Here is a 17113-nt window from a genome sequence, read left to right on the forward strand (position 1 = left end):
TTCATATGAAAAGAGGGTTTACGTGTTCAAGAAGACGGGATCCCAATTTTCATAACCACACAATCTGATTTTTTTTGTGCTTTGTAACTAACTAGGCTTGAATATTATTGATAAAAACTTGCATGAAATTAGATGTGTAAAGTTATGAGGGTTTTATGTAATTGGATTTGCTGGGTTTTGATATTCGATGAGGGGACTAGATTTTGCAAATGGAAGAGATTCGACGTGACATGAAACCTTCACCTCTCTTCTTATTTTATTTTTTAATTAGTATTTTGTTTTCATGTAACAAAATTAGTTAAGTTGATAGTTTAATCTACAATAAGATTAATCTGAGGGCTCGTATAAAAAAAAAAAAAAAACCTCATAGGTCCTCAAATGAAAACCTTAGAAAATCAGCTCTTTTTTTATGGATGCATTGACACACCCCGTCCCGAAGGAGGCATGCTGGCCGTCACGTGAGAGTGACGTAACCATTTGCACAGTACGGAAGCTTTAAGATACAATTTATAAGTTGATACACCCGAAGGTGAGTCCTAATTTTGTCCAATCTGTCAGAACCCCGCTGTATTCCTCGTAGTCACCACACCTTTGTGATTCCTAAACCTGGAGGGGCGCAAAACCAAAATTGAGTGGGTCAGTAAAACAATTCTTTTCCAAATCCAAACATTTTTCAAAACGTTGTAACCCCTCTCTGTAAAACCTGTATATTTTCCCAGAAATGTAAAATATAAATATACATATATATTCTCAATACTTTAATTCATTAACTCAACATTTTTTCTTTATCAATCATGCCATGCCATGTCTAATTCAACAGTTAAGTATGGATGCATCAACAGTAATCATATCAGGTGCAAGAAAGTAATCAACCGGAGGCCCTCTAATAGCCCTGTACGGTTGAACCTAGAGCTCAAAATCTATCACTATCACTCTACCGGAGTCACCTCTGTGACCCGTCCGGCCTTCTGCACACAAGTTACGCTCTAGTGCTTCTCATAAATCATCTGTGCACATAATCTAAGGTCACCCACCAGTCGGAATCTCACTAACACTCTCGCGACTGGCCTGTCGTACCCACTCCGCGTGGACTGTACGACTAGCATCTACTTGGATCCAAGGCGAGCGTGCGATGCGGTGAATACTATAAGCACTAAACCATGGTGCAGGATTTGAGCTCAATATATATCATCATCATCATAACAGTAATTAAATACTCACCTGTGCGTCCACCGCACCATTTCAACATATGCATCATAAATCAATTCTTACCTGTGCGTCCACCGCACCAATTCATACATATGCATCATAAATCAATTCTTACCCGTGCGTCCACCGCACCAATTCATACATATGCATCATATATTAATTCATGCATGGCATTTCAACTCACATTTCTATATACTTTTCATATACTTTTATGCATTTTCATTTAAAGCATAATTTCATGCATTTTCAATTTCTGGGAAACGTCAAGTATATATATATATATATACGGAAAACAAAACTGCCCACTCACCTGGAGTTCGCCCTACAACTCCCTAGCACAATACGCCAAGGCGTCATGACGATCGGCGCCTAAAACAATAATCAATTCCAACCTCAGAATTCATATCGATAGAATATATAACTTATATAAAATACGTCACTACGTAGATTGATCCGGAAGATCCACCACTCAGATTTTAATCCATAACTTCCAGAGGTCCACATTATACCTCTAGGACAACATCCTAAAATTTCATTACCATCCAACGGTCGGATCTCCGTCAATTTCCAAAACTAAGTGACGGTTAACATTTTATATTATGGACTTACAATTCCAATTCCGGAAGATCCGTAACTCGGATTCCCAATCCGTAAGTTCCAATAATCCTCAAATATTACGTATTACAACGTATCAAAGTTTGGTGACGATCCAACGGTCGGATCGTCAATTCACATTTTCACCTAAATGTGAAAATTATAAAACGTTATTTGAACACCTAACCAACAATCCTCAATAACTTTCTCATACGGTGTTCAATTTAGGTATATGAATATACCATAGTGATCTACTCGACGTCACGGACGTCGACATATTTTTAAAATAATTTTATTTTTATTTTTTATTTTTACTGTAGCACCTTCTTCTTCCTTGGGTCGCCGGACTGGTTTTTCCGGCGGCCGTTTTCTGGGCAGTTTTTCAAATTGCCATAACTTTGTCATTTCTCAACGAAATCAAGTGATTCAAAAACGAAAGTTGTAGCCCTTGAAGAGACAAAGAGAATGGTACCTTGCACAACACCTAGTTAGCCGTGGTTTGGCCGGAAACTGCCTCGAAAGCCTCGGAGGTCGCCGGAAACTGGGTATTTTTCAAATGAGTATAACTTCTTCAATACTCAACGAAATTGAGTGAAACAAAAATGAAAGTTGTAGTACTTGACGAGACGAAGAGATTGATACCTACCTCGACTCCTAACTCGCCGGGGATTCGCCGGAAAACGCCTCGAAAGCTCCGGCCAAACTTTGAACTTGTCGATCTCCGTGTTCTTACGTCCAAAAACTTCCAACGAAGCACTCCGAGCTTCCTTGGGACATCCTAAAGCTCACTATGAGCTTGGTTTGGCCTAAAACACAACCAATTCAAAGATCATGAACAGTACACATTCACGGCAACTTTAGAAACTAGGGTTTTCGAAGTGAAACTTACTTGAAATGGGTATCATCGTGATCGTATGGTCTTCAGGAGTACGATGGCACTCTTAAATCCGTCGTTGGTGGAAGTTTAGGGTGTTTTTGTGGTGGTCTTGGTGGTTGCCGTGTGTTCGAGAGGGTGAGAGAGAGAGATCTGAAATGGAAGAAGAAGAGAGAGAAGGAAAGGTTACGGAAAATGGGGAGGAAATTAGGGTATAGGACCCTACCTAAAGTCCAACACAACAATAGCTTAGAAATTTTAGGTAAAACAAACACCAAAATTACGCACCTTAATCCCGTTTAAGGGCGTTTTTGTAATTTCACGTCCTCGGAATTAAAAATTCCGGGACGGGCTGTGACAATCTCCCCTCCTTATAGAATTTCGTCCCCGAAATTCCAGCCACCAACCAAACTCTCAATACTAAAAAAATAGCCTCGGATACATATCTCTCATCCGTTCTTTTGTCTCCCAAGTAGCTTCTTCTGCTGAATGGTTCATCCACAATACTTTTACCAAGCTCACGATCTTATTCCTCAGAGTCTTATCTTTCCAATCCAGTATAGTCACTGGTTCCTCATCAAGTCGAATCCGGATTAATCTCCAAAGGTTGAACCAGAATCTTATGCGACAAATCTGCCACCTAGTGACAACGCATCGAACACAAAATACATTATGTGCCTTAGCCAATTCTGAAGGCATCACAAACTTGTATGCAACTTCATCGATTCCTTTAGTGATCAAAACGATCTGATGTGTCTAAGACTTATCTTGTCTTCCTTTCCAAATCTTGCTATTTCTTTTCATGGTGAAATTTCCAAAAATATCAAACCATTTACCTTACACACTCGATTAGTGGCATATCCATCTGTTGATCTCTTTTGCCATTCATGGTTACTTCAGGTTAACTTAATCACCTTAATACTTTGAGGAGACTCATCCATAGTCTCAGGGTCTACTAAAACTCTTTCTTGATCGAATCATTCTCTACCCAGAAACATTCCATTCACAAGTCATCAAAAACCGACTCACATGACACATTTCATGGTCCTTATGGCGTTACTTCGGAAACTGCACAACCAACATACTTAAGAAACTTAGCAGTTCCGTAATCTAATTCTCTTTTCCATAAAACAAATAAGTAGTGTTGCACTGTCTGGGAAAGGTTGTTACTCAACACTGGAGTAAATGTACTAACTTGTTACTTAACAAGTATAACTTCTTCTCGATCTTCCATTCTTAATTTTTCTTCCGTTGGTTTTCAATCCACAAGATGATACTCTTGGCAACGTGCCAGATATTAATCTTACTGTAGTCTTCTCACCAAGTGCTTCAACTAGAACAAACTTTACGATCACCCTGATCGTACAATCATGTTCATTAAGCAATACAATTCACTTTCGCTGCCTCATATCAAAATCCTTCCAAGTAATGGATATTGAAGACTTTTTGGATTCGTAAAAAAAATCTTGCATTCCTACTAAAATATAATGTCTCCATAACTTCACAGCAAGAATGGTAATCGTGACTTCCAAATCACCAGTAGGGTAATTCATCTTATGAGATTCCATTCATCGTGGAACGTATGCAATCACCCTAACATTTGCATCAACATGCCTCCAATACCATTCAAGAAACATCACTAAAAATTTATGATTACCACTATTCTATGGGAATACCAAAATACGTGCATGAGTGAGGAAATACTTCAGTTGTTGAATCCTTTGCTCACAATTTCCTTCCCACTCATACATGACCTCTTTTCTCAACAGTCTCGTCAATGACAAAGCAATGACTGAAAAATCTTTCACAACCATCCAAGATAGCCTGGTAAGCTAAGAAATTCCAAATCTCAATTACGACTCGTGGTTGTTCCAAATTCTCAATTTCTGCTATCTTTTAAGGATTCACTTGAATACCTTAAGAATATATAACAAATCTCAGAATGCCACCTGATTCATCTAACTTTAGCATTTGCTACTTAGCATACAACCGACATTCTTCCAATCTTTGTTCCACCGACTTAATACGTTTACATGCTCTGCTCTGGCTCAGAATATGCCAGAATATCTTCAATGAAAATGATATCTATTTATCAAGGCATTATTGGAATACTTCATCCAATAACTCATAAAACAGCATGAGTATCCATATAGCATCACCAAACTTCATAAAGACTATAACGAGTCCAGAAAACCATCTTATGATCAACGTCACTTATAATATTCAATTGGTAGTAACCAGATCTCAATTCAATCTTTGAATCTTCGCAATTACTTCTGAGCTGGTTAAATAAACATCAGTACATTACCATGGATAACGGTTCTTAATCGTTACCCGACTCCATTGTCTATAATCAATGAACAATCTCTAAGTCCATTTTCTTTCTCACCAACAAACTGGTGCTCCTCAAAAGTGTTGTACTAGGTTGAATGAAACTTTTATCAACCAATTCTTTCAACTGAATTTCCAATTCCCTTAACTCATCCTGAACCAATCTTTAACATAGATTTATACCTGGCAACAATTCAATAGTGAACCTCATATCTCTGCCCGAAGGCAATCCAGGTATACTTTCAGGGAAGACATCAAGAAAGTCTAACCCCTTTTGACATTATTCACACTACTCCAAACAACATCATTTAGCACCACATGAGCTAATATTTTTGACAGCCTTTCAAAAACAATCTCTTTGCTCTCACAGCGTAAATAACGGCCTGACTCAATCCACTTTGCATACTTACAAAAGTAATCTCTGGTCATCCAGATCGATGGAAAGTGACTGGTTTCCCGTAACAATCCATTTAGTCACAATTATAACCAACCAATCTAATGGAAATAATTTAACCGACACAATATATATTCTATTATTATTAAGCATTCTAAATAAGTACAATACTAACATAAAATAATCTACCAGGTTGCTTGCTTAACGAATCCACGAATGAGTTATTAATATTACGGTCTGCAGCCCGCAATACTGATAAATCATCGTTGTCTCGATAAGTAGGCAACCACTCTCAAAGATATAACATTACTATTTTGTTACTCAATGCAAAATACATACACTCGTCTCAACTACATTTATTTACTACTTTCTAGGTAATAACATACATAATAAGAAATATATCAGCCGAAGTCAACTAGAATGACCAATACGGTTGATTCAACTCTTATCTTAATAATACGTCGGCCGGATCCACTTCGCGTGGTCGGTACGGCCGAGCCTATAACTCACTAATTTCTCATGGTCTGTACAGCTGAACATATAACTCATCAAATCTCTCTGTACTCACGGTCAATCCGACCAAACTACTAAGTCCATAACTCTGCTGAATCGACACTATGATATCATGGAAAATTATTGAGTACAACTGATTCTAGGGACGATTCACAATTCTGTGTCCCCTCTGTTCACATAAACACATTCATTAATTTCACACTTCCCAAAGTGTTAATTTTTGTACCTGCTGCACAAAGTACATTTCCTTTACTCGAGACACCTTGTCTCAAATATCTGGGATTACCAGTATATCCATCACTTTTACTCTGACCAGCGACATTAAAACCTCAACTGGAAAAATTAACTCTAGCTTCACTTCTTTTGAAGCTCTGAGTCTTTCGATATTCTTGATATGACGAATCATTAACTTTATCGTTCTTTCATCTAATTCCCATTCTTTTCTTATTCATCTTTACTCTCGCTGATCATATTCTCAGAGTCCTCAAGGCTCAACAACATCTCATATACTCCTGGTAAGAAATACCATGGATAGGGGTCACCCAAAAATACCACTTCCTTTTGTCACCCAGCCTAAAACAACATAACACCTCCACCAAATTCACAACAATATCTGGATGGAACGAGGCAAGTCTGAAAACTTTCTATAATATCCCTCGATCATCACCTTCCTTGTCTCATATTTGTAAACTCTTGTTTACTACCATCAATAAATGCCAGAGGGATAAACTTTTCCTTAAACAATTTTAAATCGGTTGTTCCTCCGATGACAACAAATCATACTCCTGTTTCCACCAGGATACAAATTCATACCCAAAACCAGGTAGTCGTCTCGACCCCCTGTCAGAAGGAAGATTCCTTTGACTTGCATAATCTGAAACATCTTTTCCAAATGGTTAAACCGTTACTTCGCTCCCTCAGGTTCATCATTTCATAAGGTGATTCAAATTCGACTCATAACCCGTCTTAAAATGTCCCTTTTTATAATAGACTGAATCACCATAATAATAGTTTTCCCTAAACCACTATATTAGGGAGACTAAATTCCTCTAACTAAGTGGCTTGCTACAAGACGGTGTAGTTCTGACAGAATTCACTAGAACTTCTCAAAATGTCCAAGATTGCAACCATGCTCTGATACCAACTGACACACCCCGTCCCGAAGGAGGCATGCTGGCCGTCACGTGAGAGTGACGTAACCATTTGCACAGTACGGAAGCTTTAAGATACAATTTATAAGTTGATACACCCGAAGGTGAGTCCTAATTTTGTCCAATCTGTCAGAACCCCGCTGTATTCCTCGTAGTCACCACACCTTTGTGATTCCTAAACCTGGAGGGGCGCAAAACCAAAATTGAGTGGGTCAGTAAAACAATTCTTTTCCAAATCCAAACATTTTTCAAAACGTTGTAACCCCTCTCTGTAAAACCTGTATATTTTCCCAGAAATGTAAAATATAAATATACATATATATTCTCAATACTTTAATTCATTAACTCAACATTTTTTCTTTATCAATCATGCCATGCCATGTCTAATTCAACAGTTAAGTATGGATGCATCAACAGTAATCATATCAGGTGCAAGAAAGTAATCAACCGGAGGCCCTCTAATAGCCCTGTACGGTTGAACCTAGAGCTCAAAATCTATCACTATCACTCTACCGGAGTCACCTCTGTGACCCGTCCGGCCTTCTGCACACAAGTTACGCTCTAGTGCTTCTCATAAATCATCTGTGCACATAATCTAAGGTCACCCACCAGTCGGAATCTCACTAACACTCTCGCGACTGGCCTGTCGTACCCACTCCGCGTGGACTGTACGACTAGCATCTACTTGGATCCAAGGCGAGCGTGCGATGCGGTGAATACTATAAGCACTAAACCATGGTGCAGGATTTGAGCTCAATATATATCATCATCATCATAACAGTAATTAAATACTCACCTGTGCGTCCACCGCACCATTTCAACATATGCATCATAAATCAATTCTTACCTGTGCGTCCACCGCACCAATTCATACATATGCATCATAAATCAATTCTTACCCGTGCGTCCACCGCACCAATTCATACATATGCATCATATATTAATTCATGCATGGCATTTCAACTCACATTTCTATATACTTTTCATATACTTTTATGCATTTTCATTTAAAGCATAATTTCATGCATTTTCAATTTCTGGGAAACGTCAAGTATATATATATATATATACGGAAAACAAAACTGCCCACTCACCTGGAGTTCGCCCTACAACTCCCTAGCACAATACGCCAAGGCGTCATGACGATCGGCGCCTAAAACAATAATCAATTCCAACCTCAGAATTCATATCGATAGAATATATAACTTATATAAAATACGTCACTACGTAGATTGATCCGGAAGATCCACCACTCAGATTTTAATCCATAACTTCCAGAGGTCCACATTATACCTCTAGGACAACATCCTAAAATTTCATTACCATCCAACGGTCGGATCTCCGTCAATTTCCAAAACTAAGTGACGGTTAACATTTTATATTATGGACTTACAATTCCAATTCCGGAAGATCCGTAACTCGGATTCCCAATCCGTAAGTTCCAATAATCCTCAAATATTACGTATTACAACGTATCAAAGTTTGGTGACGATCCAACGGTCGGATCGTCAATTCACATTTTCACCTAAATGTGAAAATTATAAAACGTTATTTGAACACCTAACCAACAATCCTCAATAACTTTCTCATACGGTGTTCAATTTAGGTATATGAATATACCATAGTGATCTACTCGACGTCACGGACGTCGACATATTTTTAAAATAATTTTATTTTTATTTTTTATTTTTACTGTAGCACCTTCTTCTTCCTTGGGTCGCCGGACTGGTTTTTCCGGCGGCCGTTTTCTGGGCAGTTTTTCAAATTGCCATAACTTTGTCATTTCTCAACGAAATCAAGTGATTCAAAAACGAAAGTTGTAGCCCTTGAAGAGACAAAGAGAATGGTACCTTGCACAACACCTAGTTAGCCGTGGTTTGGCCGGAAACTGCCTCGAAAGCCTCGGAGGTCGCCGGAAACTGGGTATTTTTCAAATGAGTATAACTTCTTCAATACTCAACGAAATTGAGTGAAACAAAAATGAAAGTTGTAGTACTTGACGAGACGAAGAGATTGATACCTACCTCGACTCCTAACTCGCCGGGGATTCGCCGGAAAACGCCTCGAAAGCTCCGGCCAAACTTTGAACTTGTCGATCTCCGTGTTCTTACGTCCAAAAACTTCCAACGAAGCACTCCGAGCTTCCTTGGGACATCCTAAAGCTCACTATGAGCTTGGTTTGGCCTAAAACACAACCAATTCAAAGATCATGAACAGTACACATTCACGGCAACTTTAGAAACTAGGGTTTTCGAAGTGAAACTTACTTGAAATGGGTATCATCGTGATCGTATGGTCTTCAGGAGTACGATGGCACTCTTAAATCCGTCGTTGGTGGAAGTTTAGGGTGTTTTTGTGGTGGTCTTGGTGGTTGCCGTGTGTTCGAGAGGGTGAGAGAGAGAGATCTGAAATGGAAGAAGAAGAGAGAGAAGGAAAGGTTACGGAAAATGGGGAGGAAATTAGGGTATAGGACCCTACCTAAAGTCCAACACAACAATAGCTTAGAAATTTTAGGTAAAACAAACACCAAAATTACGCACCTTAATCCCGTTTAAGGGCGTTTTTGTAATTTCACGTCCTCGGAATTAAAAATTCCGGGACGGGCTGTGACATGCATAATTTCACAATCTTGTATAAATGATACATACTAATAAAACATAACGTAAGTTAATCTTTGTACTACAAAAGCTTTTATGATCACATCATAATAAAATAACGCATGTTAAAACATTAGGTAATTCTCAATTTAATACCTTCAAGTAAGGTAATTTTCAAATTTTTATACATCAAATTTTTTTTGTCCCAATTTCATACCCTTATTTTTTTTACGATACTTGATGCATGCAACAATTCAAACACGAGAGACAACAAATCCACATAATAAATTAGGTTAGAAAGAAAGAAATATAGCATAAAATTACCCATTTGGTAAACTGGTTCCTCTTGTTCTTTGTTCTAAAAAGACAATAGAGCAAAATTCTAATAGAAAGAAAGAGACACCAAGGGCAAAGCTTACAAGTTCCTCTTCCTCTTTGTTTTTAGTACTAGTTTCTCAAGTAACTTAAAAAGATAATAAAACATATAAGACTACTATTATTAGTATTTTAAAATTTAATTGTGCATTTTTTACGAGCATTTTACTTTATGAAATATAAAATATTTGGAGTGCTATAACTTTTTTAAACATAATTAACTCTTTTTAAAATCGCAACGTGGGTCCAAAATTTCTCTTCACTTCCACTTTTACCTAAATTTGCCAATATTTTTAGTGTTACACGTGTATTTTAATCCTCTTGGAAAGTCCCCAAAACATGAAAAAACATTTTTGTTATTTGTTTGGATAAATGAATATGAATTGAGATATTCTCCGGATTATGTCTGAAGTTAACAAATTCGGAAATTTGAACCACTCGATTGAATCCTTCAAACCCTAATGCATTGACCATCTTTACATAAAATCTGAATTTTTTTTCTTTCAAAAAAACGATATTATCATAAAGATGAAAAAGTAGATTAAGTCTTATATTTAGTTTATCATAATAATATAATTCAAATTTTCTTTTAACGAAAGTTAAATCTAAAATTCTTATTGTAGCAGGAGATGGGGCCATGCCCTGTAGAACTACTTTAATTGAATAGTGTGATTACTTTTATGTCGTTTAATTTGAAAAAAAAAAAGGTGAGCAGGCCAAATGCCAACGAAGGCCAAGACAATCCATGCACGTGACCCGCCAGAAACTTACCTGCAATCTTTGCCCTTTTGCATAGGCCATCCCATTTTTCTCTCTGATCAATTCCACACTTCCCTTCAGTCCAATCACCACCCCTATCTTACTTTTTTATTTTTTGTCCCCCTAATTTATACTTTTTCTTTTTGAATTTCTTTTAGCCTCTCAAATAAAAAAATTGGTCCAAATCGCAGACTACATCATTGGTGATACATAATTTATAAGAACTTGAAATTCTTACATAATTTGGATAGAGAGTGTTTGACCGCGTTATTCGTGGACATGAGATTTTTGGTATTTTGATCAGTCTTGTTATCGTGCAATCATGTCGAGTTAAGCTGTATATGGTCTACCGAACCTATTGATGATTTAGAACCTATTCGGAATTGTTAATAAAAATCATTAAAAGGCGAACACATTGATGATTTAGAATCTATTCGAGACTGTTAATGAAAAACACTAAAGGTGGACCTATTGATGATTTAGAACTTATTTGAGATTGTTAATGAAAAACATTAAAAGCCATTGATGATTTATAATGAGCTCGAGACTGTTAATAAAAACGTTAAAAGTAATTTTTAATAACTAAAAATAGTTCTGACAACGTTTGAAAAACATAAAACATTATTAGCAAAAATGCTTCCTTGCTAAGTGGATATTCACAACGTAATTCCAAACGCTTGATCTTTAATTAAAATTTTAACGTTTTTAATCTAAACACTTCAAAAAAATAACATTTACAATCAAAAGTACATATAAAAGAAAAGAAAACTAATAAAAAGAACTTGAAAACTTTGAGTTTTAACGATAATGACAAAATAAAGAGTAAAGTAAATAGTATCAAGATTGATTTTTTAATATAAAAATATAATTTTTCGTTAAAATGAACATTACCGGAAACTTTTCTTTAAAATTCTAGTAGAAGAAGTCACAAATTACTTCGGTGTCAATAGCAACCCCAATCATTCATCCCTACCAAGTTGTTTCCCTCCCAAATAATCAAAAACCCTATTTTTCACTGCCCTTTTGTTTTTCCTTCTTTTTAAAAAGGCACAAATTTTCTTTTTTAGTTGATGGGTTCTGTTGGCATCTGTATCTGTGTCTCGAGTTTGGCCCTTGCATTGGCCCTTGCGTGTTTGGTTTTTTCTGGTGTGGGTGAGTGAGTTTCATTTCACGCTCCTTTTCACTCTTTGAATGGAAATTCACTCCTTGTAAACCAAGATAATGGTGGTGGTGGTGGTAGTGGTATTGCAGGAATCACAAAGGAAGGACTGAGCTCGCCTACAAACCAACAACACAGCCCACATGGAATTTATGGGGATCGCCCAAAACTTATAGAAAATCAAACCCACTACTTTCAGATCTCTAGGATCCCATATATCCAGGCTTGTATCTGTTTGTTTCTCGAGAAAATTCTCTCCCTTTTGCTGCTTGTCTCAGCTCATACGGTGCGCATTCTCCTTAGTTTGATTCGGATTTCCGTTTCCGAGCAAGGTGCTTTCTGGGAAAGTGATTTTAGCAATTGGATTTTTGTTTCCTTCAAGTTTCATCCACAAAGACACTGACTTTTTCTGGAAGTGAAAAGCCGGAAAGAGCAGTGGGGTTTGCTTTCTAGGATTCTGATTGTGAAACTGCTGCATATTCTGGATAAGGCAATTGGATAATGGCTAATGCTTTTGGTGGTTGTGGTGCTTTTGAATAAAAGCTGCTTCTTGCTCTAATTAGCACAAAGAAAGTTGAATGAGGAGAGAAAAAGACAACATGGGAAGAAGCACTTTCACGTTGTGGAAATTGGGTTTACTTGTTTTGGCACTGGTGGAGGCTGCTTCTGCAACTCTTTCTCCTACTGGTGTAAATTATGAAGGTTCATTTAATTTTTTCATTAATATTTTAAGAGGAAAACACCATATATATTTTTTTTCCTCAATTTGTTCAGTTAATGCTCTCACTATTGCATTGTCTCAATTGGGTGTAGCCTAGGATTTGCTTTTTTTTTTTTTTTAAACAAGAAAATGGAAAAGAAAATTCCTGCAGAAAATAACCCTTTTATCTTGGTTTTGGAAATGTTCACAGTTGAAGCATTGGCGGCCATTAAAAGCGATCTACGTGACCCACATAACGTTTTGGAGAACTGGGATAGTAACTCTGTAGATCCCTGCAGCTGGAGGATGGTTACTTGTACTCCTGATGGCTATGTATCTGCTCTGTAAGTTCTTCCGGATATTTATGGCTACAAAAAAAAAAAAATAATTCAGAGTTTTCTTTACTATTTGCCTATTTGATGAATTATTTTCTCGGTAAATGATTCTTATTTTTTGTGTTTAGGGGATTGCCTAGCCAGAGCTTGTCCGGTATCTTATCTCCGGCGATTGGAAACCTCAGTAACTTGCAATCTGTGTAAGTTTGCACCTCCTTCATGTCGTTTTTTATTTGCTCCTGTGAAATTTGAATGCGAATTGATATTGTGTTGCAGAAGTGTTTTGATTTGAACAAACGCGACTGTTTTACTTTTGCAGGTTGCTTCAAAACAATGAGATTTCGGGTCCAATTCCTGCTTCAATTGGGAATTTGGAGAAGCTTCAGACACTCGACCTCTCCAATAATAATTTCAATGGTGACATACCAGATTCATTGGGCAACCTAAAGAACCTGAATTATTTGTAAGTTTCAAAATCATCTTATTACCTCTTTTAAACTTCGATAACCACGTGAATTTAGCTAATGCTTACACCTTTTTCTCTTGTTTTTCGAGCAAGACAGGCGGTTAAACAACAACAGCCTTACAGGACCCTTCCCCGAGTCTCTCTCCGCAGTTGAAGGTCTCACTCTTGTGTATGTCTTTTCCCCCTTCTTTTGTGTGTTCTACTTTTTTTTTTGCAGTATGAATGGGAAAACCTATAAGTCGAGTTTTGTTTGTTGATAATTTCAATGAACATTTGTGTAGGGACCTTTCTTTCAACAATTTGAGTGGTTCCTTGCCAAAAATATCCGCACGAACTTTCAAGTGAGCTATATTGTTTTTCGATCCACTAATGTGTAGTTACTCGTAGAGTTTGGTTCCTTTCTCAGCCTTATTTTCTTTTCACTTCAGAATTGTTGGAAACCCTTTAATTTGTGGAGTAAAGTCTGAGAACTGTTCTGCAGTCTTTCCAGAGCCACTATCCTTCCCACCTGATGCTCTAAAAGGTATATTTGCACGTTTGGTTTATGTTCCTTCCTTTAGTCTTCCTTGTGACACTGGTGATTCATGAATTTTGCTTTCTTAGAATCAGACTCTGGAACAAAACGCCACCACATGACTATTGTCCTCGGTGCAAGCTTCAGTGCTGCCTTTGGTGTCATAATAATTATTGGGTTACTTGTTTGGCTGCGATATAGACACAACCAGCAGATATTCTTCGATGTCAATGGTAAGTTTTCTTATATGTAATTTTCCTGCTTTTCTAGATTGCAATACTAGTATCTCAGATAGCTTAACATCTTGATAGGGGTGCTTGAATTTTAGGTGGTATGGTTCCGATTCGTCCTTTTATTACTTACCTTAAGGGCCACACTGCCCCAACTCTTTAATAATGGTGCAAGTCTGAGTGTGTGAATGTTTCAATCAGTAATCTTTCAGATTTCAGCTTTTGATATTTTGGTAAAATGTGGTAACATTCATTAGAAATGAATAGTTCAGAAAATTCCAAATCCAAGGGCTTGTTCTCTCTTCAATTTTTTCTATCCAAACACAACAAAAAAGATTTTGTACGTAAAAAACGCAAGAGTCAATTTGGTCATATAAAGATTGTTAGCACATGATGGTAATAGGAGATAATAATAATAATAATCATAATAATAAGATTCTCAATACTTGGGAGCAGCCTCTCCATAAATGGGGGTAAGGCTAGCCGACGTTCACCTCTCCCAGACCCTGCGTAAAGCGGGAGCCTTGTGCACTGGATCAAGAACAAAATAAGATTCTCAATACATGACTAAAATCTAAATCATGAATAACCCTTTCCTTTTGTAGTTAGGTAATCTTAGGGAAAGTGTTTTGAGTCGTTGAACCTTCTCTTTCGGTGAACCCTTAGGATTTGAATTGTACTTTGAGAATTTCTTGATATTGTTTCATGCAACCAGTGATACTCTTTTTCCCCGCCAACGATAATCCATGAATTCTTAATCTGGTGGATTGTGCAGCAGATCAGTATGACCCAGAAGTGTGCTTGGGGCATTTGAAGAGGTATACATTTAAGGAGCTCTGGGCAGCAACAGACCATTTCAACTCAAAGAACATTCTAGGTAGGGGTGGTTTTGGGATTGTATACAAAGGAAGCTTGAGCGACGGGACTCTGGTTGCAGTTAAAAGGCTGAAGGACTACAGCACCACTGGTGGTGAGATCCAATTTCAAACAGAGGTTGAGATGATTAGTTTGGCTATCCATCGGAATCTTCTGAGGCTTTGCGGGTTCTGTTCAACCGAGAACGAAAGACTTCTTGTTTACCCTTTTATGCCTAACGGAAGTGTAGCCTCTCGATTAAGAGGTTAGCATGTTGTTTTAATTCTGCTTGCTGTTATGTCACCCTCTAATCAGAACCTAGCATCCTATAATCTCATCTCCAGTCCAACGCCCGGTACTTCCAAAACTAAGCTGCAAAACGATATAAAAAATTACTTTATTCAACCTAACATGTTGATAATGATTCAACTAATATAAACCGTTTATTATTGTCCAGCATTTCATTGATCGCAACCATTTGTGTTCCTTGTTATCTGTTCAATTTGAGAGTATTCTTGTAGCGCTAAGTTGACAATATTCAAATCTGACATGCGACTGTTGCTAAATCCCTTTTTTGCATTCTGTGTGTTTTTCCCCAGATCATATACATGGTCGACCAGCTCTAGACTGGGCAAGGCGAAAGAGAATAGCCTTAGGTACAGCCAGGGGTTTGGTTTATTTGCATGAGCAGTGTGACCCAAGAATTATCCACCGTGATGTTAAAGCCGCAAACATTTTGCTCGATGAAGACTTCGAGGCAGTTGTTGGAGATTTTGGGTTGGCAAAGCTTTTGGATCACAGAGAATCTCATGTGACCACAGCTGTCCGCGGCACTGTTGGTCACATCGCTCCAGAATACTTGTCAACTGGTCAGTCATCAGATAAAACTGATGTGTTCGGGTTTGGGATCTTACTCCTGGAGTTAATCACAGGTCAAAAGGCTTTGGACTTTGGACGAGTTGCAAACCAGAAGGGTGTAATGCTTGATTGGGTACGCTATCTCTCCCTTTCGCTCTCTCACACAGACATGCATGCTCATATGTAATATTTACCTAATTGCATGTATGAAATAACTGTGATCTCAATGTAATGTTTGATTGGGTAACACTCTCTCTCCCTTTCAAACCACGTATTAACACGTGGCCGTTGGCGTTCCCTCCTGTTTCTGTCCTGATGGTACATACATGTGATCCTTAGAGCGTTGCTAGAAGTGTCAAGAAACTTGGCTTGTTACATGAAATATTAATGTGTTACTTGCATAACTGCATTAACGCAGAGTTGGTTTTTTCACTGCTGATATACGTGTGAGAAAATACCATGCACTACAAAGAAAAATGTCTTTCAACAACTCACATGGTTGTGCAACACAAATGCAGGTGAAGAAGCTCCATCAGGAGGGAAAGCTAAATCTCATGGTGGATAAGGATCTGAAGGGGAATATCGACAGGGTTGAACTGGAAGAAATGGTTCAGGTTGCCTTGTTATGTACTCAATTTAATCCCTTGTACCGACCAAAAATGTCAGAAGTATTAAAGATGTTGGAAGGTGATGGCTTAGCCGAGAAATGGGAGGCCTCGCAGAAGGTGGAGACACCGAGGTTCCGGTCGTGTGAACACCCGCGTCAAAGATATTCAGATTTTATAGAAGAATCTTCGCTTGTGGTAGAAGCTATGGAGCTTTCTGGCCCTAGGTGACAACCTTTTTTCAAAATTTTCCCCTGTATACCATACCTCCTCTCTTCGTTAAGTTAATTTAAGTTTGAAATATCAGAAATATGTGATTGTATTCATCTGTAAAAATGAGAAAGAAAAGTCCATGTAAAAGCTGCTTTTTTTTTATCGCTTTTTCTTTTTCTTTGTTGGAAAATCAATTGAGTTGATTGAGGTTTCTGTCAAAGAGATTTTGGAGTCATTTCAGAAATTTGTATGTAGTTGCTTTTGTTCTAGTTTTATTAATATTTGAGATTCATAAAACAGAAAACCATAGCAGGCTTTCGGTTGTTGTTTCTTTGGGTTCATGTAGGTCTGTGTTACTTAGTATGTTAAATCAATAACGTA

The 17113-nt window shown here is 37.6% G+C and overlaps 1 protein-coding gene and 2 long non-coding RNA genes across 8 annotated transcripts; 1 reads left to right on the forward strand and 2 right to left on the reverse strand.

Moving 5' to 3' along the window:
* Positions 1-201: 201 nt before the first annotated feature.
* LOC139190715 (uncharacterized) lies at positions 202-5466 on the reverse strand. Of its 2 annotated transcripts, XR_011575068.1 has the most exons (6): positions 2966-5466; positions 2693-2830; positions 2450-2609; positions 2276-2344; positions 1520-1578; positions 202-606 (listed from the first exon to the last, which is right to left on the reverse strand). It is a non-coding gene; the product is annotated as an uncharacterized lncRNA (long non-coding RNA). The 2 variants fall into 2 exon arrangements; XR_011575067.1 differs by lacking the exon at positions 2966-5466 and having other exon boundaries at positions 2693-2893.
* Positions 5467-7133: 1667 nt separating this feature from the next.
* LOC139190716 (uncharacterized) lies at positions 7134-9556 on the reverse strand. 2 transcript variants are annotated; one of them, XR_011575069.1, is made up of 5 exons: positions 9334-9556; positions 9091-9250; positions 8917-8985; positions 8161-8219; positions 7134-7247 (listed from the first exon to the last, which is right to left on the reverse strand). It is a non-coding gene; the product is annotated as an uncharacterized lncRNA (long non-coding RNA). The 2 variants fall into 2 exon arrangements; XR_011575070.1 differs by having other exon boundaries at positions 7134-7862; positions 7914-8219.
* Positions 9557-11814: 2258 nt separating this feature from the next.
* On the forward strand, positions 11815-17036 carry LOC103451999 (protein NSP-INTERACTING KINASE 3-like). 4 transcript variants are annotated; one of them, XM_008391463.4, is made up of 11 exons: positions 11815-12658; positions 12868-13000; positions 13120-13191; positions 13311-13454; positions 13555-13626; positions 13739-13798; positions 13886-13980; positions 14061-14204; positions 14977-15321; positions 15656-16047; positions 16433-17036. In XM_008391463.4, the coding sequence occupies exons 1-11, from the start codon at positions 12535-12537 to the stop codon at positions 16748-16750; spliced, it is 1899 nt and encodes a 632-aa protein (XP_008389685.1). In that variant the 5' UTR covers positions 11815-12534; the 3' UTR covers positions 16751-17036. The 4 variants fall into 4 exon arrangements, with proteins under 4 accessions (XP_008389685.1, XP_008389687.1, XP_070667265.1 ...); XM_008391465.4 differs by having other exon boundaries at positions 11823-12658; positions 14980-15321; XM_070811164.1 differs by having other exon boundaries at positions 11837-12658; positions 14067-14204; positions 14980-15321.
* The last annotated feature ends 77 nt before the right edge of the window (positions 17037-17113 follow it).

Source organism: Malus domestica, chromosome 13 (genome assembly GCF_042453785.1).
Source record: "Malus domestica chromosome 13, GDT2T_hap1".
NCBI classification, from domain to species: Eukaryota; Viridiplantae; Streptophyta; class Magnoliopsida; order Rosales; family Rosaceae; genus Malus; species Malus domestica.